Raw genomic sequence first — 20,141 nt, 5'->3', positions numbered from 1 at the left:
ATACCAGCCCGTCACTCGACAGTAGAAGTTGATTCATTGCTCTCCGCGCCCTGTAACATTACTTTCTCCAGAAGTTTAACCGTGCTGTACTGCCCCTTCAGGTTGTTTTGCGCAGGAGAGAGGATTTTGCTAACCTCCACATGAACGACAACCCACAACAATTCCATACTGATTTTGTTTTCGCTGGTAGTACCAAAGATTGTGTTGTGATGGGGTGATGTATGGATCTGTAATAATTACAATTGGAGCATAAAGGCTAACATCGGTTACAAGAGGAACCTCAACAAATCATATCTGGTGTCTAGTCTCCTTTCCTGCGTTCAGCTCATTCCACGGCGATTATATTAGCCGTTACGAGTTTTTAGCTTAAGGTGGCAGTTCTGATTAACACAAAGAAAGATATTTGGAAGAATACTTATTACCAAACAGATCTCAACCCCCATTGACTCCAATAGTAGGAAAAATTACTCAATATGTTCTTGCTCTTGTTGAACACAAAAGAAGACATTTTGAAGAATGTGAGACAGCAAACAATTTAAGGGGCATTTTTGATTACCATTGTTTTTTTCCTACCATTTTGTTTTTAAAGTATAATTAGACATTAAAAATGTTTGTTTAGATAAATGGACAGATGTTTAACTCTGTACAGGGTAGCGGGGTCTTATGTACGTGTCACACTCTAGTTTCCTCTATGACTGTCTCTTCCTCTCTGACTGACATTGACTGTATACTGGGTTTTAAACTAGTGAAGATACAAATAGTCAAATTACCTCTCTGCTGCCTGCTGTCCTGGAGAAGAGCCATTCCGCTTCCTGGACGCTCTCCAAGGTCCTGGCAACTCTTTGGCTATATTTTGATGGTGTCTTATCCATTATATGCTGAGCCATGTACAGCTGGACTATGATGGCCTCCTCTTGTGATGACAAGGCAATGATCATTCGGTTTAGGCCAACCAGGTAGGCTGCCAGGGCATTAACTGCCTCCCAGCCAAAGACATCTATGGATTCACACTGTTTACTCTGAAAACTAAGAAAAATCCAACCACAGTCCTATAAATATAAACAGTTTTGTTGTAATTATTTTGATTGTACATCAATAATTTAGTACATAGTTTATTAATAATAATAATCATAAGAAAAGACGTTGTTTTTGTTTATGGGGAGAGGACACACACACACAGGAGAGAGGGAAGAATATTCCAATGCTCAGCATTGCAGAGAGATATCTTACCACTGGGTTTTCCTGGAGGGGTAAATTCTGGCATCAGAACCTGACCAAGGCTCATGCTGTTTAAATGAGACATTAAGCAGACATTGAATGCCCTGAGTGTTGAGGCCCCAACCACAGATACAACTTCTTTTACCCCGCTCATGTTCCACCTCTAGGCCCCCTCTAACATGTCCGTTTGTGTGTGCATGGTATTGCATTGCACAGATTCAGTAAGCAATTATTTTAAACTGAGAACATACAAATTTTATGACAGTTATAGAACTTTTAAAGTAAATCTTATGAAAACAAGCCAAATCCAGGTAGAACCCAGTGTTCTACTACTATAATAATGACACAATGGCAATCTTTTGAACTACCAGAATTCACCCACCAAAGAAAAGTTTTTGAAAAAGGTATATAGAGAGGGTGGTGCTCTGTAGTAAGACCACAGTAACATTTTCTTATAAAATGAATATTTTCTTTCTTTATAAAATCTTCCTCTCTGACTGCCAGAATGTTTTTATCATTTCTGATCAAACCGCTTGTAATCTCACCTGCTCAGATGTTAACAGTGTTAGTATTATTCATAAAAATATGATTTTTCTGTGAAATACAAAAGGAGAATATTTCTATAATAATTTGCAGCTTTATTGCAGTGTTCATAGCATCCACAGCTGTCAGAGCTCCTAAAAGTACAAATAAACACTATCAAAGTAAGAAGTCACATTCTGTCCTTAAACGCAAGAAGTAAAAAGACTCAGAACTGGACCCGAAGGGGTGGTGATGTCTCAAAGCTGTCTTCATTCTGAGAGGATGTCACCTCAAGCTTTGGCTCAACCGTGGCCAGAGCCTCTGGGCCCAGTTTTTCAAAAGTAATCCAGTGGGATTTCGGATCACGGATTGGATCAATTCTTGGAAATGGGTTTTTAATAGCAAAAGAGGGATTCCGAAGTAAGATCAGATCATGTAATCCGATCTAGCATTTGATCTGGATTAAACCTGCCGTTTGGGTTTTTAAAAACTTTTGACTCGGTTTGGGATCTATTTGATTAAAAAAAAACAGGATTATCCTGATCCCATAAGAAGGGTAGATTCAGTTGTGATTTTTCAAACCAAATAAAATCAGAGAGGTTTTTTTAAGTGAATGATCACAAAACCAATGTTTACTGATGATATATACATCATATAACGTTCCTCAGATACAAAACAGGCTGGTGACGGCCACGAGTTGCTTCTAGAAAAAAGTGCAGATGGAAATACATCTCCTAAAGGCAGAGATGGAAAGAGCTGATATATTTTGTAAACATATTTTTGACTATTGGATAGTATTATTTTTGTTTTGTTATTTAACATTTTAACAAAAGAAGGAGTGTCAAATGTTTCTGTTTATAACAGTGTTTCTGTTTCTCACAATTAAAAAAAAGGCTCTGGTAAACAGGATTTGGTAATCCTGAAATTTGGTATTTAGTTCACAGTGATCCAATCCAATGTTCCATGGATCACATGATCCTGGATAGCAAAACATAGGACTTCCAAATCCGGATCAATTTGATCCAGATTACATTTTTTGAAAAACTGGGCCCAGGGGTAGGAAAAAAACAACTGTAGTCAAAAGTGCCCCGGAACTGTTTGCTGTCTCACATTCTTCAAAACGTTTTCTTTTTGTTTAAAAGAACTAAAAAATTATAAAAGTCATTTATCCTACTATGGGAGTTAATGGTGGTTGAGATCTGTTTGGTTATAAGCGTTCTTCCAAATATTTTTCTTGCTGTTCATCAGAACTAAGAAATGATGAGTAAATGATGACAGTGTTGGGCAGTAATGTTTCTTCTATCTCTTCTGCAGCCTGAATGAACATTTTCGTAAGCACGCAGGTTAAAATTGCAATGCGCGGGACCTTCGATGAGTATGCGCGACCGAGCACATGCGGCATAAATGAAACAGGTTGTACTGTTTGTGTACCCATGTTTTTACCAAAAGTTGTCTGAGTCGCAGGCACGTAGTTGATAGGTCCGCCATCTTGGAACGGTCCACTGACGTGGTCCACTGACGTCACCATTTTGCTAGAATGGCCCAACACTGCGCCGTCATGGCTGTGAAAACCACTGGAATTTAAATGGAATGAAAAACTGTAGTGAAAAATCTTTAGTGTTAATGTAGTGGCTCGCACCGTTTCAATATGGCGGACGACCTACGTTTAGCGGTAAATAGAAACAGAGATGCTAATGCTGCATCGAGTCTTTATATATAAATATATATCATCAACAATAAACGCTGCGTTGTGGAGAGTTTCAATGTTGTAAGCTGTTAATGTTAAATCAGTTTTAAATAAAAAAGATTTAAATAGAAAAGATGTCCATGTATATACATATACGCATTTATAAATATATACGTGCGTGTTGTGTGTTCGCGTATGTATAATACATTCATATCCTATTGTTAACAGCGGTGTCTTAAAAGATAAACACTTTTTTTTCCATTCCATTCCATTTTCTACCGCTTATCCGAACTACCTCGGGTCACGGGGAGCCTGCGCCTATCTCAGGAGTCATCGGGCATGAAGGCAGGATACACCCTGGATGGAGTGCCAACCCATCGCAGTGCACACACACTCACTCATTCACTCACTCACGCACTCACACCCTACGGACAATTTTTTCCAGAGATGCCAATCAACCTACCATGCATGTCTTTGGACCAGGGGAGGAAACCGGAGTACCCGGAGGAAACCCCCGAGGCACGGGGAGAACAGATAAACACTTTATTTAGTTAAACTATATCTTTACTTAACAATCATAATTCACACGTCATAAACTAACAATACAACATAACAAACTAACAATCACACATTTTAAACTAACATTACAAATCTAATTAAAGTCAGCACAGAATGCACACATTTAACAAAAATAATTAAAAATAACACAAGTTAAACCTAACTAAATGATATTAAACCTAAAATAAATCAATATTCTAAAAACATGCGGCAATTATCCATGTTTTGTCCACACACTCATTCAGGAAAATGTCCATGTCATCCTTAAATTCGAATCGAAACCAAGAGGTAAAACAATAACAAGGGTATAACAGAACATGAGAACAGGAATAAGGACTAACTACACCCAACAAGACTAAGTATAACAATTACCATGGAATACAAATAATTTAACTAGACTAGACTAACAGAGACAGGAACTCACCCACATGAAACGATTTGAAACAGCACAGGACAGAAAATACAGGGGCATTGAATAAGGGATCAAACCAAGAGGGAGCAGTTGTAGGGCAGGGAATCAATAACGAGCAATAATGAGGAAACAAGAGGGCAGGGACAAAGACGAGACTGGAGAGTATGGAAAGCCATATGTGCCATCATTGCCTCTCTCCAGATAAAACATGAGGATCTGCCATGGTTCTGCCTCTTCATGTCATGTCTCTCTTTGTCTAGTGGAAGAACCTTGACAGAAGCCCAAGGTACAAACAAGACAGACTGTGACCAGGACAAAAACAGGGCAACAAGATAAATACAGTAACCATAAGGGGGGGAGCACAAGAGTCCAATGGAAGGGAACACAAGAGTTCAAGGGAGGAAGTCCAAACACGGTTCAATATTCGTTTTTCACATTAAACACATTAGTGTCCCTTCATTCTCAAGCGCTTTCTGCCGCCATGTTGCAATATCTGACTCGAAACACCAAGGATTTAGGGATAGCCGCAGAAAATAAGGGCGCATTTTGCTGCTTTTGAAGCAACCTTTGAATCGAGACAGCATGCTGAAACTAGTAACTTTGTATTCGTACCTATTATATTATTTCTCCTGTATGACATATCGATTATTGCTCCCTGAACTTTCTGTAAAGAAAAATCCATGTCTTATGGTGCACTCAATGCAGTCTGATCAAGGGTTGTTTCTCCTGGAATGTTTAGACATTGTTTTGCCAGTCAAAGTGAATCCCGAGACAGTCTTACCAGCTTTCAGCTGCTGTGATGCAATCGGTCTTCCAATTCAGTCTTCAGAGCACAGAGCCCCTGAATTGGGACACAGCCCAAGTAGTGAGAGCATTCAGGGCCCTCCATATTCCGCCTCCGCTATGGAAACATATTGGTAGCAATTTTCAATTTGAAATGCAATGTGCATAATGGCGATGCAGTACGTAAAATGACAATGCAATTACGTTTTTAAATATACATTTTAAATAATTCAATTTTTGCAACATTAGGTTTAATATTACACTAGTTTTAATATGTCATTTACATTTAGTCATTTAGAAGAGGCTTTTATCCAAAGCGACTTAAAGAGAGTTCAGAGAGCAATGAGACAATTGTTCCTAATACAAAGTTAATAGTTTTAGCAAAAGTTAGACCACTACCTGTTGAGAGAAAGAGAGGGTTTTTTTCCATTTGTCTGTCAAGTTTTCACCGAAGAGATGGGTTTTAAACTGTTTTTTGAATTTTGTTAGAGATTTTGTTGACCGGACTGAGTTAGGAATTTAAATATATATTTTTAACGCTCTTAAAGTTGTAAAATTGCAATGAAAATGCATTCCCCATATTAATTACATATTTTTAAGATAGTCGAGCAAAACAGTAGCAAAATGAAAATTCGATTGTTATTTTCCCTAAATCCATTAACAAGTTGAACATTTAGGATTTCACTTCAATTTTCACACAGGGTGTAAATTGCTGCGAAATTCACGTTTTCATCATGAACACATTAAGTATTTTGATTGTTGTCTTTTTTTGTGATAACATCTTCACATTATTGTTCAGAGATGGTCGTTTTGTGAGACCACTCTTCAGTGATTTCAGTTATCAAGTTACACAGCATCTGTACAGCACAAATGTGATCAATCCACGTTAAAAAACACCTTTCTGTACTGTGCTTCATTTGTGCTGGAGGCAGTGTAAGGGGAGAGATTATACTGAAATATACATGTTAATCTCCAAAGGGGAGATCTGCCCCAATGAAAATCAACCTTGGTTTCTTACTCATCCAGATGCTGCCGTTTGGGCTGAGGCAGATCCACTGAAACTCAAATCCTGAATTACGGAAACGTTGCTCCACAAAAACAGTTTCTGAAGGATTATGTGATGATATTGACTAAGACGACAACAAATACTGAATGTGTTTACAAATAAAATGCGTATGTGCACAGTGCACAAGATTTACATTTACATTTAGTCATTTAGCAGACGCATTATCCAATGCGACTTACAAAGAGTTTAGGGAGCAACAAGCTTTATGTCATACAGGAGCCATAATACATTAGGTGCCAATACAAAGTTGCGTTCTGAACCAGCTGGAGCGGTTTGATAGCCTTTGCAGGAAGACCAGCAAAGAGAGCATTGCAGTAGTCCAACCTTGAGATTACAGAATAACAGTGATACGAGAAGCCTGTATGATGGGTCCCAAGGATGTCGTTTTCACAAATGCTATCAGATCACAAATGTGCAAAACTATAAATCTAAAAGCTTCCGTTCAAATAAATGACACTTGACTCTGTGCATTAGAGAAGATGCATATTTATTAGAAGTGACTTGCAGCTGTACAATCTTCAGGTCTGTCTCGCTGGACAACACTTAAGCTCATGATTTACAGTTAAACGCAGAGATGATCATCCCATAAGAGTGTTAAATAGACAGATGTATTAAAGAACACTTAGAAAGCCAGTGAAATACTGATCGCATACGTAGATGAAACATTAATGAACCGAAGCACACGTTTAAACTGTGTGTAATAAATTAAACCATAAGAAACTAAAGTGTCATGCTAATGCTCTCAAAAATCTTACAAAACACTAGAAAAAAAAAAACATAATACCAAGCAACATGTTTGGCATTGCTTAAAAAACGTTACACATCCAGTTCTGGCTGTAAACACGTTCTCTTTAAACTTCAATGTACAGCACTAGGAAAGTTGGAGTTCATGGAAACTAGAGAACGCTATTATTCCTCCATCAGATTTCCATGATGTGTGTCTGTGCTGACTCTTTTTGTAGCGGAGACACATTAAGAGTTTTATCAAAGGTCTGATTTCATCTGAAATTTACAGAGCAAAGTGGAGAAGTGCCTACAAGCCCAGCGTAAAATAACAGTCATGTGAAAGCACAGGGTGCTTACAAACCCCCGGCCCTCTCAAGGCATCGGACAAAGCGCTGTGTTGGATGAAAAGCTTCTCTGTGAGTATAGAAGAGAAGATAAGCTGTTCTTAAGTTTGTGTTGTGTTTAGTTTCCTACACTAGATTTTTTTTTCAGAAAGATGTGCCTTTGTCATTTCTAGAGAGAAAAGACATCCAGGCCTTCATTTCTAGAGCTTTAGAGTGTGGTATCTTTATGCAGACGTGAGGTGTCTGCCTTCAACTGCATCGTGCCGAGCATCTCCAGGCCGTCCTATTCGCTGGGACACGTGCTGCGGTCTTTACAGCAGAAGTAGTGAACCACCACACCGTTGGGATACCTGGCAAAGGCACTGGAGAAGTCGAGGACACACACGTTTAAAAACTCACACACGTACACTTCAAACTGTCAGGAACAATAAAACATGTAAGGGGCGGAGCTTCACATAATCAATAATCACCTGTTACCGATCTTCTTCTTACACACTCGACAGATCTTCTCATCTGTGATGACACACTTCACCTGCTGGTGAAAGATTCGCTCCTCCTGAACCTGCACAAAGAGTTTCACAATCAATATTAGATTAAATTGCGTGTCTTCATATAGTTATAAACAAATGTTTGCTTTATTACATATAAAAATCACTAGCTGGGTTTTGGTGGTCAAAAACTTAGACTAGAGAAAATCTTTGTCAGTCTATAGAAAACACTTCTGGTGACTTTAATCCCACATCTATTACTGATATTTCTGTGCAACTTTACATCAATTTCCTCATTGCAAAAAGCTGACAAATATGTTACACTTTATGATTGTATATATAAAAAAAACAGTAGAACATACTCGCAGAAACTCTGCCTGCAGGAGACTCTTCAGGATCTGATCAAATCGCTTCCGTCCAGCTTTCTCCTCCAACACATTCTCCAGAAAGACCTGGATCTCTCTGATCTGTGTGTTGGCTGGCAATAGATTTATGGCCTGAGGAAATTCAGACACGAGAGAATGCCATTAAATCATTTGTGTGCGAGATCTTTATCCAGGATCACAATGTCCAAATGTATTTCGCTGCCAACATCAAAAAGATGACGGTACAACAGAAAGTAAATAACAAAGATAAAACAAAACCCCTGCAGAGTCTTAAAGGGCTGCAATCCAAGAAAATGCAAAGTCATCAGCGTGTGAGCAGAAACACCCTGTAATTATACAAATCCATCCATTCTTCTTTTTGTAATATCCTTTAAACCACAACAGTGACACAAAACAGGCTGTTGGCGATCCCCTAACAATCTGATGTCACATTGTTTACTCCTGCCAATGACCACTCACAGACTCCGCCTTATGAGCGCTTAGGTCCACCTTCAGCCAGAGACACGCTGTCAGTCATTTTCAGGCAAGAGCAGATGTAGCCACTAGCCAGCTACAAAAATGTCTAAGAAACAATAAATGTGTGCTGTAGTTGTAAAATGGAACTAAAGAGTAGGCCGGGAGGAGACCTTTCCGATGATCCCAGGTTCGTCCCGGGCTGGAGTTAAAACGATCGAAAATCCCGGGTGGGACGATGATGATTTAAGATTTGGGAAATATTAACCTATTTCGGATTGACAAACCAACATTCACCGGTCCATATCTCCGGTCCAGAAAAACTTCAGAAAAAAAAAAGGTAGGACTCGTTGGAAATATCTCCACCGGGGCATTCGAACGACGCCAACCGCGAGTCGATTCGATCCCTAGGTCGGGAGCTGGAGCTCCCTGTAGCCGGAAAGTTTGAAAAATCAAAGCTCTGGGACCTGGTGGCCTGTCAGTATAGCATGGGTTTCGGCAAAAAAAAAAAAAAGATTCTCAAGAGTTGATCAATCAGCTGGTCGCGATCAAGCTTCATCTCCGAAAGAAGTAAGTATTACACATCGTTTTTGAATCGCCTTTCTTAAATAATGTGTTTAGCATGTTAGCAGCGACATATTCGCGACTAAACCTGAGACATGGTCTAAAGACATGTGTTATGTCGTAACGTTAGTGGTAGAACGCATCGCGCCCATAGATTCAGAAGACTTGTGACCGACATAATTTCTGTTAAAGAGTACCTAGCATATGTTTTTTAGGCCCTACTTTGGTTTATGGAGTGTCCAACAACAAGTTTATGTACATACAATGCATTTAAACACTATAATGTCATAATAATAGGCAGTTATTCGTACCTTACTTCTTGACTGACTCTCAAATGATTCGTTCCGCGATTCATCCGTCTAGGCTCCGCCTACCCGCTAACCTTATGTCATGTAATTGGTCAGATGGTGTAGTCTGTTGTTATTGGTCAAACGCGTTCAACATTTGTCGCAAATGGAACCCCACTACCATCATTACAGTATTACGGTTTATATGTGGTTGGATTTCATGTATATTATATGTGTAGCTAGAGATGGTGGCGATTTTACGGTACCAATTTGAGCCCGAGTCTGACGAGGAAGCATCAGAAGACGCTAATCCAAAACAAACTACACCACGACTGGAGCAGGATGTTTGTCAGTGGCAGGTGACAACTCTTGTCATAAAAACTCCCAGTGTGACAACAGGCATGTTGTGCTTTTGCTCATTAATGAAATATTTTTTTTTTTTCCTAAAATACCGTTAATACGTTAGTAATGCTATTATTTTGTCTTTTGTCTGTGCGTTGTCATGGTACATAGAGCATTTCAGAAAGTCGACGTTATGAAAAATTATTGTAGTATCACCCAAATATATCTATATAGGTGCACGTGCGGCAAATGTGTCAAAATGTAAAGTTAATAGCCAGATAAACAAACTGTAACACCCCAGAAATAACGGTACATGCTAACGTTAGCGTTATATACATTAGCTAAACACAGACATAAGGTACGAAAATATTTCTTGAAGTTAAGACAAAAATGAGGAGAAATAAGTTTTCGCGTCAGTCTCTGCAAAACGTTGGCGGGGACTATGTATGGTGACGTAGATATGCGGGTGAACTATTCCACGTCTCGTTTGCGTGATTCAGAGTCGACTCCCATTTTTACAAGCAAATAACTTTGTTATTTATTTACCTTCGGATTTACAACTTGGCAGACAGCTTACTTTCAAACACGGCAACATAACAGACTGCATGAAATGTCATTTTTATGATCTCATGCTACCTACTCTTTAAGCTTATTCATCACAACGAATGAAAGTTATGTTTTTTTTTCTTTTCCATTTAATTTGCATTCATGAACAAGGCATTAAGGTGATTTTTATTGCAGTTAGTGTATGGTTTTGGTTGGGTAAGGCTTAACAGACTGTCTTGATGTCATCCAAAGTGCATGTGTAAGCGCTCTACATCATATTTTGCATACGGGGAGGGGTGCAGAAGCTCATTTTCATTTAAAGAGAGTTTTCCATTGGAGCCACAAATGGTCATGTTCAACATATTGTAATGAAAGATATGTGGTGTATTTTGAGCTGAAACTTTACAGAGACATTCTGGGGATACCACTAACTATCTTTACATTGCAGATAACCCCTGGATTAGCGGCCCTTTAATATACACTGCCCGTCCAAAAAGTCACCACCTGGATTTTACTATGCAAATAGGTAAGATCCTACCATTGGATTGGAGGTCTAGGTTCAGCGTTGTGTGAGGTCAGCTGACTACCTGAGTATACTTAATGACCAGGTTATTCCATCAATGGGTTATTTCTTCCCTGATGGCACGGGCATATTCCAAAATGACAATGCCAGGATTCATCGGGCTCAAATTGTGAAAGAGTGGTTCAGGGTGCATGAGACATCATTTTCACACATGGATTGGCCATCAGAGAGTCCAGACCTTAACCCCTTTGAGAACCCCTTTGGGATGTGCTGGAGAAGACTTTGCGCAGCGGTCCGACTCTCCCATCATCAATACAAGATCTTGGTTAAAAATTAAAGCAACTCTGGACATTGCAGAAGTTGATCAATATGATGCCTAGGTGCATGGTTGCCGTAATCAAAGCTTAAGGCGGTCCAGTGATATAATAGAATGAGTGACTTTTTTTGGACGGGCAGTGTATATAACAAAACAAAGGTGTTTGTTAGTATCTGTTGACGGACGCTCACTTTGGTGGTGTTGAGTTTGCTGTGGTGAAGCTGAAGAACCGTCAGGGCTGCCTGAAGATTGGCTTGTGGCTCACACAGCTCCATCTTGATGGGACCCAAGAAGTGCACGTCTGGAGGAGACAGATACATGCGCAGCAGAGACAGATACACCTGCAGACAGAAAACACTTGTCGTAAAATACGGCTAAATTCACTGATGTTTGTCCTCATGAAGATGAAAGAGCAGAACTCACATCTTTATGGCCGTTAGTGTCAGGGTCATAATGACTGTGGCAGTACCTGAAGAAGATCACAACATTAGTGACGGCTGAGCAGTAAGAAACATGTACATCAGATTATAATGACAATTATTAGACTTTTATTCCAAATAAATCCCATTCTGTCTGCAACAGTTGTTTTCTGCATAACTTTTGTTTGCTCGCCTATATACGTTTTCTGATAATTAGACACGAACAACACTTTCAAGCTCAAGTCCCTTTGAGTGCCAGTGTCAGGAACAAGACTCCGAAGCTTCATGTTATTGGTCATGTTTTTTTGCTGAGAAATGATAAGCTTTATCTTCAAGCCTAAATAATCTTAAAAGCAACAAATGCTTCATAGGTGGGCCAAATTTGTAATGCGGTCTCATTTGTAAGTGACTTCAAATTAAATTGCCTGCTATGTGAATGAATGTTAATGTAAAAAGATGTTGGGAACTGCAGAAACAAATATGTCATGTCACAGAACAAAAAATCTCTTTAAAGTCTGGTTTTCATTAGACGGCTTTTAACTTCGAGCGATGGACTACAGATTGATACTCACTCTTCAGCCATGTGTGTGTCTTTCAGAATGTGAACATAGATGAAGAGAGCCTGCTCGTGTTTGCCCATCCGACCCAAGAGCAGAGCTCTCTCCTCCAGCAGTCCTGAGACAAACCCAGACACACAGTTTATTTCAATTCTCTTTTAGTACCAAAAACAATCTGTCTTTGACCGCTGCGCTCACCGTCAAACGGGAAATCGCTGATGAGTCTCTCAGGCTCATAAGTGCTGGAAATTTCCAGAAACGACAGAAGCTTGTTGCGGAACTCCCCGAGCTCCCCGTTCTCCTTTCCTGCAGACACGGCGGGAACTCCTGGACACGCAAACGAGAATCAAGCAGAATTAAGTTTAAGACACATTACAAACCTCAGCGGTTTGATCCTGTGGTTTAAGATAAAACAGAAGGGCAGCACTAGATGATGACTAAATGATAGAACAACAGGACAAACTTATCCAAAACAGCTACTGTAAGAAATGAATATTGCTAAAAGACTTAGTTTTGATATTTAGACTAAATAATTTTGATGATGAATATGAGTTTTTTTCAACATAGTTGATTCAGATTTACCATTTGAGGTGTTTATTGTGACATTAATGGATAGTATTCAAGGTCATACGCAGGGCTCCAGACTAACTTTTTTTAATAGGAGCACTGTCGCCCCTGACTGAAATTTAGGGGCACACCTTAAATCAGCCTGCATTGCAATTCTTAACATTTTTCCCAAAATAGCAGTATTACTGACAAATACTGTGAAGTTTCGTTTTATACGTCTCAAATATCAAATCGTTCGTTCTCAGGCTCAAAAAAATCTGTCACAGCAAATTGTAGTACGCTCACATTGAGTATGTAAACTTGTCAATGATGAGCTGAGCTGTGACCGACATGACGACAGCGAGAAAAATCAGTCACCCAGCCGCGCAGCTTTGGACTCCCCCTTCTCACACACAGACCTACACTGGTGGGCTCTAAATCTACCCCTATTTTCACATGAGATATAACTACTAGAAAATAATCCTAATTGTCAGGTCGCACATGCAAAAACTTATCTAAAACTAAACTGGTCGCAGTCTGGAGCCCTTGTAGTTTGTAGTAATGGAGCATAGAGTTGAGCGTGTCACCTTCAGGCAGTGAGTTCAGATACTCTTTCATGAGACCCTGCACCTTCTCCAGATAGAGCTGAATCAGAACGTTGTGAAACTCTGCCCTTTTCTCCTCCCATACGTATATGATGTGCTCCAGGTACGGGATGGCCAGTTCCTTAAAACCCTCCTTCAGAAAGTTCAGCACCTTATCTCTGGGTAAAGTCTCCACCTCCGTCAGGTCCTCTGTGAAGATCTGAAAACAGCAAAATCTTAGAAAGATGAGGGCGACAACTACGTGACATAAAAATAAAGTCACCACATGCATGTCTCACCTTCAGGCCGTCCTCTGGACATATCTTCAAAACCCAAGGCGAAAACTCGAAAATAATGCCCAGGTTCTCAACACCTATATAGAGAAAGAGGGATGTCATTGAGTACTTAAATCATGTGTGTGTTCAAATCCTGGAGAGATTTTAGCTATATCTACATAACACTGACCGAGGAAAGTTTATTTTTATGTAAATATGTTTTTATGTGTGATAATCTCACAGAGTCTCTGAAGATACTGGACTGTCCTCTCATGACCTTTCAGAGGTGAGTTGGCTTTAGTGGACTGATCCAGCAGAACCTGCAGAGCTGGACATTAACACTTCTGTCAGTCTATAGTACTTTAGACGACTATTGTAAAGTGATGGTACAGGACCAACTTTTATTTATTTAAGAAAACAGGAACTTATTAGTGTTCAATCAGCAGAAGAGCTCAGTATACATCTGAGCATCCTGAAGATCGAAACACATCCACATACATGACAATATAAAGAGCTCTGTGGGTTCACAGGGATGTTCGGCTGAGGCGCTTACCTTTCTGATGAAGGCCTTTCTTCTCATAGAGAATGATGAGCTCGCTATATTTGTGGGCTTTCTTCAGCACATACTCGCTCTCCTCTATGTGACAGTGATTGTTCTCCAGTCGCAGGAGAGGCGAAACTAAGGCCACGTTTGTCTGTATAAAACAACGAAAGCCAAAGTCTTGGACTGTGTTGCTTATATGTTTAGCTATATGAGTGAAACATTTAAGAAGGTCTTACATGGAGATAACATTTGAGCAGTGTGGTATCGATGATCTGAAGGAGTTTCTTGCGGCTCTTGATGGTCGGTGTTCCCTCCATGAGAGGAGATGTGGTGGAGGGATCCGAGTCGTTCAGTTGCTTCACCAGATGACTGCGTTTCTACACCAAACACATACAGAGTTAACAACCAGAGAACACAGTGACTTCTCATTCTGCTGTGACAGCGTGAGCACCTGTGTTAGGTAGTCTATGAGTGCCAAATGAGCTTTCTCCAGTTCAGCTCCAGACAGTGTGGGCAGAGGATTGGGGTAATGCAACTGTTTACGATAGTCAGAGGGAAGCAGGTCTGGATACAGTCCAATAACATGAGTAGGATCTGTAAGAGACAACAAGAGCGTTAAACATAACACAATGCATTTGTCTGACTAGTCTGATCAAGTGGCGCCACCTGGTGAACGATATTTGTAACAGTAAACTCTTGACAGGGAACTGCCTGCCATGGCTTTCAACAGTTTGGATACAAGCCTCTTCTTATTTATGTTTGGAAAAGCATGAGATTGGGTAAATGGTCACTTTAAACATAATTCAACAGGTCTGTCCATCATGACACAATTCATTTACACTGGTCAATTATTTTAGATTACTGTTCTCAACCCTGCAGATCTCACCTGTGCCTAACTTTGCAAACACCTGCATGGAGTCATCGAAGCGTTTCTGACAGAACAGATTGAAGGCAAACAGGTTCTGAATGTGATGGATCTGTTGTCTCTTGTCTGCATCCGAGTCGTCCTTCATTTTCTTTGAGTATAATGCAGAATAATTCAATTAGACAAATGGAAGGAAGAGGCAAGAAAAGGTTCACATGCGTAAAGAGCAAACGCATGATGTGAATTCCTCACCGCCAGCTGAAGCGCCAGCTCAAACTGTTTGTCCTGTAACAGCTGTCGGATCTGGCTGGCTATAGACACTGGCACCAAACGCCAAACAAAATGATTGCTTGCTACATACACAACATTTGACCTGTGTCAGAAAGAAAAGAATGAGTTAGCGTGTTGTTTATCAATATTCAATGTTTCAACCACACAGAAAAGCCTCAATCAATGAATCCACAAATAAATGAACCAATCGATCTGTAAAGGTGCTTTTGTAAATCTCATGCCCATCACACAGATAGTCCAAATTAAGTATCACAGAAATCATTGCACAATTAAGCACCAGGGATAAACATTTTTTTTTAATAATTTATCAAAAAGGGCTGTCATCTAGGATTTCCTTATAGAGAGATGAAAGGTAAGAATTGTTGTTGGTAGCTTTTGGCAATTCTGTTTGGTGACACAGAAACTACACACTTCCCTTAAGCTTGAAAATACTGGTTTCTATTCAATCACACAAATTCAAAATGTCAACGCATTTTCACAACTATCCTTGCTGCTCAGAAGTGATATATTTTTGGACAGGCTGAAAGAAACCCAACCTGAAATTCTGCTCAATGCAGAATATGCACGCCTAAATATGAGTTAACATGTGAAACTCACTTCAGCATCAGAGCTCTTAACAGACGTACAGAATGTAAAAAGGGTTCTTTAGTCAATGTTGTGATATGTGTGAAGCTGTTACCCGGCTGAAGTGATGAATCGGGGTCTCTGCAGTTCCACGCTCTGCACCAGCAGTCTGGGCTCCAGCGTGCGGATCTCCACGTACCGCGGCAGGACTGCGATTATGTACGGTGGCTGGTGCTCTGAGAAACAGAGATTAGAAACCTGTGAGTCTGATGTCAAGTATACACGCACGGCGTCTACATCCCTGTTACACATACAGAACTATTTGTCAAAAAGCTGCCAAAAAAAAATCTAAATGGGGACGCAGCACACATCAGGTGAAAACCAGTTAAGAGTGACATCATACCCATTGCAACAGGAATGTCTGTCCAGTTGAGGGCACATTTCTGAGTGCAGACCCCTTCTTCATTCAGGACCACCGTGAGGTCATCCTGACCTACTGCCACCTTCCCATCAGCCAGTGGGGCGACCAATGGTTCCAGCTGTTTCCCTGTGGGAAAGAGCTCCTTTACAGTGCCACGGCCATCCATCTGACACAGAGAAAATGCAGATAAAAAAAAAAAAAATTATTTACTAAACTCGTCCATGAATTCCTAAATATAAAAGAAGAACCCAGTTCCTTTACTCAGTGAATCAGTGGTTAGAGCATACCGCTAGCAATGCCAAGGTCATGTAACCCATGCTTAGAAACAAATGTGTAGTATAATGCGTGAATGTATATGTCATGAACTTTCTGTCTAGACATTTACTTACCCGAATGAGATAGTAGTCTCGTTTGAAACCCACACATATTGAGTTCTCACACCAAGCCATGGATTTAGGAATATCTGGAGCAGCAAAATCTCCCTGCAGTGGTGAGCAAATATCATTTAGGTTTCAATAATCCATTGACCTCTAGGTATTTATAACCACTATTTCAAAGCTCAACAATAATAATTTATTTATTTGTTTGTTTGTTTGTTTATTTGTTAGATTAGAGGTGTGGGTTCATAAACAAAGTATGACATGTAAATTATATTAAGAGTTTAAAATGTATTTAAATGGAACCATCCTGTTTTATTCATTATTACTGTACATGAAATGTTCTATGCTAAATATTTGTAACAAGGTTTTTTATCTGAATGTGTTGCCTCATGTTGCGTATTAGGCTAAACAAAAACACAAATTTGGTAAGATTACGGGAAGCAGAAGTACACATGATACATTTACTGCTAAGCCCTGTTGCTTGTTCTCCATATCTAGACGCAAACCAACCTGTAATTCATGAAAATCTCTGTCCTTCCAGTAATACAGCTGGATTTTCCTCTTGACTGCCACACACATTCGCAGTTTGGCCTCACCTGAGCTGGACTGCTGCAGAGAAAAAGTGATGGAGGGAGAGAGAAAGGAAGAGGTGGAGGCAGAAATAAGGACCGTTACTAAGCCATATGAATAATAATATAAACAGGCCAGAAGCTTTGTTTGATGTGTACCTGCAAGTCACAGGCAAAAAGTGTTGCCCCTTTGGCTTTGGACACCACTGTGATCTGCTGGAACGTGAGCAGGTCGTGAACGTGGATGTTATTTTCTGTAATGGAAGAAGCAGAAGAGTCTGATGACACTGAAACTGTTCTGTAAGCAATACCGCACTTTAAAACGAAACAATCTTTAACATACGTATTCTTCACATCCAATTTTTAAATATACATCAGAGTGACTATTCAAGATTAAAACACTCACCCAACAGACTAACCAAAATCTTGTACTGGGACACCACAAACAGCTGCGAGTGAAAACAGATCATCACAAAGGCACAAATGATGTTTCGGCAAATTCATTTTAGTTTGATTTTACATTGTGGGGGGCATACAATTGTGGGTGCATTTACTATCCAGCTATAATCAACAGACCTGCTGAATCTTCTTTGAGAAGTTCTTATTGGATTTCTCCAAGGTAACTTCGAATCTATTTGTACCTGTAACAGAATTGACAATGAAACCCCATAAATCACACGCAGAAGATCAACATTAAAAAAGGCAGAACAACTACACACCTGCATCTTTCATGATCCTGTAAAGCAGGAGGTGACCCGGTTTGGTCCCAACAAGGAGCCAATCATCTGAAAACACATAATGACCATCACATTGACTGAACACTGATATGCACTATTACGCAATTTATGATATTGCTATAATCTAAACAATTCAAAGACCTTGACTGACCCCACACCTCTGAATATAAAGGTAAACGACAACAGTGATATGTAGTAGAGATGTCAAACATGCATAAAACAACACAACACTGTCTGTGAATAAGTTCAGTTCAACTGCTTTTTCATTTTAAGTGACCAAAAAAACTTGTTGTTGTAGGCAGTTCACTGCATTATGCCACAAAGTCATGATGAAGTAGGGCAGAAAGCAGTTAATGTGAACGTAAAAGGAGCTGAACTCACCCCAGGCCGCCAGACATTCGATCTGAAGAGGTAATTTCTCCAAAATAGGAACCGGCTCATAAGCGTCATGCATACTGAAGACTTTATTTAGTATATAACACACCCAAACTATAGTGACATAAACATTAAACACTGACTTAACAATAAACAGCCAGAAGTTAGCAATTCCAGTCAAGAGCAATCCTATCCAGTCTCGCTTTTAAAGAGCATTTTGGTCTGACTGAGGTAAGTCACACAGTCACATCCTTCTGTGCTCTCAATGTCTAATAATGAGAAAGAAAACCACTTCAATTCTGTTGTTGTTTTCCGCTTGTCATAGGAGCGATGCTAGTTAGCCTCAATGTTTCGCTCTGCAAACCCGCCCAAAACATTGACTTCAAGCATATCTCATCCCATTGTTGTGATGTGATGTACACCGGTTTGAAGCGTTTATCTGTCGGTGAATTTCAAGCGACTTCTGACAGGATTCAGCGCGTGACAGTAAATTGCGCGAGCTTCCGGGAGCTGCTGTGACAAGCACGTGACGATCACGTGACTCACGAGAGTACCATTAAAAACAAACTGTTCGAGAAGCCCGTGCAATCGCTTACAGTAATGTAATAAATTATCGTTGCGCTGAATTAGAGAAATAAATAGAAAAGAAAAATTTGAATCCGAAAAATAGAAGACGACATGCTGTACATCATGTATGGGTATCCACGTACATGAAACTGTCCATTTAAAATACTTTTATTAACAGTGCATATGCTTAATCACTTTCTGAAAGTATAGGACACACGTAACGTATGTGTGACTGTGACCATGTGACAGATAATGGATTTCCTTCCTCCTTATTACATATAAGGCCTTACGTTACAGTCAAGACAGAAAGTGAGAAGTTATATTCGAGATCAGCCGACGCGCGCTTCTGCTAACGGAAAGAAAACGTTTTGACTTTCTTTATTTTACAAAAGCACGATGTTTTGTGGCTATCTTAGATCAACGCATTATCACATAAAAAGTTTACACAAGTTAGCTAACTTGACCGATAGATCAGGATCAGGATTTTATTCCATTATAATTATTAAATACATGCGAATTCTCATGTGACTGAGCACGTGACAATGCATTATCCGGGTTCGCAGAATTACAAAGTCAAACTACACCGTGATTTTATGTTTTTTAAAAATTATATTATGATTTATAATGAGTTTTATCACCAAGGAGCCATGCAGATATATTTTTAAACACGTCCTTATGAAAAACAATTACTTTCCGAATAGCGCTTAAGTAAGACATGTGCTCATAAATATCTCTGCAGAGACTTGCTACGTGTTTATCTTTTTAAGATCTTTGTCATTTTCTTAGTCAAAATTAAGATCTTTGTCATTTTCTTAGTCAAAATTCTAGTGGTTTCCATTGTTCCACTGTTTACCAGGAAGCTGCATCATCCAAACAGAATATAAAGTCGATTCAATTGGTTCCTATTTATTTTGCCATGAATTGCTTCACTGACATTCACTCGTACGGCAGAAGGACCATAGATGCCATACACATCTATGTCAGGTGTTACATAACATTATTTGCATTAGTTAAATAGTGTTAAATAAAAAACAAACATTTTGGTGCTTTCGTGTTTCCAGGCGTTTTTTGTTTTTATATATATTTATTGAATTATTTATTTCATAATATACTGTTATTTACTTTCAAAATATCGTTCTGAAAAATAAAAAAATACGTCAATCCATCCAATACAGTACTGGACGCAGGACGTTCTTGTGCGTGCATGCGTAACCTGATACGCATTA

At 39.5% G+C, this 20,141-nt stretch overlaps 1 protein-coding gene across 2 annotated transcripts; it reads right to left on the bottom strand.

The window, feature by feature from the left end:
• Positions 1–6,716: 6,716 nt before the first annotated feature.
• On the bottom strand, positions 6,717–19,832 carry vps39 (VPS39 subunit of HOPS complex). Of its 2 annotated transcripts, none has more exons than XM_056768382.1 (24): positions 18,355–19,832; positions 17,956–18,021; positions 17,813–17,877; positions 17,643–17,685; positions 17,396–17,490; positions 17,178–17,273; positions 16,677–16,769; positions 16,270–16,453; positions 15,982–16,102; positions 15,264–15,384; positions 15,033–15,162; positions 14,598–14,740; positions 14,383–14,523; positions 14,156–14,297; positions 13,844–13,930; positions 13,627–13,700; positions 13,331–13,547; positions 12,396–12,524; positions 12,213–12,315; positions 11,645–11,690; positions 11,413–11,562; positions 8,167–8,301; positions 7,787–7,878; positions 6,717–7,678 (listed from the first exon to the last, which is right to left on the bottom strand). In XM_056768382.1, the coding sequence occupies exons 1-24, from the start codon at positions 18,425–18,427 to the stop codon at positions 7,600–7,602; spliced, it is 2,625 nt and encodes an 874-aa protein (XP_056624360.1). In that variant the 5' UTR covers positions 18,428–19,832; the 3' UTR covers positions 6,717–7,599. The 2 variants fall into 2 exon arrangements, with proteins under 2 accessions (XP_056624360.1, XP_056624359.1); XM_056768381.1 differs by having other exon boundaries at positions 17,178–17,276; positions 18,355–19,826.
• Between the last annotated feature and the right edge of the window lie 309 nt (positions 19,833–20,141).

The sequence above is a fragment of the Triplophysa dalaica genome, chromosome 15 (assembly GCF_015846415.1).
Source record: "Triplophysa dalaica isolate WHDGS20190420 chromosome 15, ASM1584641v1, whole genome shotgun sequence".
NCBI lineage: Eukaryota > Metazoa > Chordata > Actinopteri > Cypriniformes > Nemacheilidae > Triplophysa > Triplophysa dalaica.
Note: the sequence above shows the minus strand (reverse complement) of the source record. Positions and strands in the feature narration are given on the sequence as shown.

Excerpts from the sequence above, each read along its gene's own strand:
- vps39 (XM_056768381.1), bottom strand. The coding sequence starts at position 18,427 with ATGCATGACGCTTATGAGCCGGTTCCTATTTTGGAGAAATTACCTCTT. Across the intron at positions 16,103-16,269 it reads AGACATTCCTGTTGCAATGG|AGCACCAGCCACCGTACATA; the intron begins GTATGATGTCAC and ends TCTGTTTCTCAG. Across the intron at positions 15,385-15,981 it reads CGATTCATCACTTCAGCCGG|GTCAAATGTTGTGTATGTAG; the intron begins GTAACAGCTTCA and ends TTTCTGACACAG.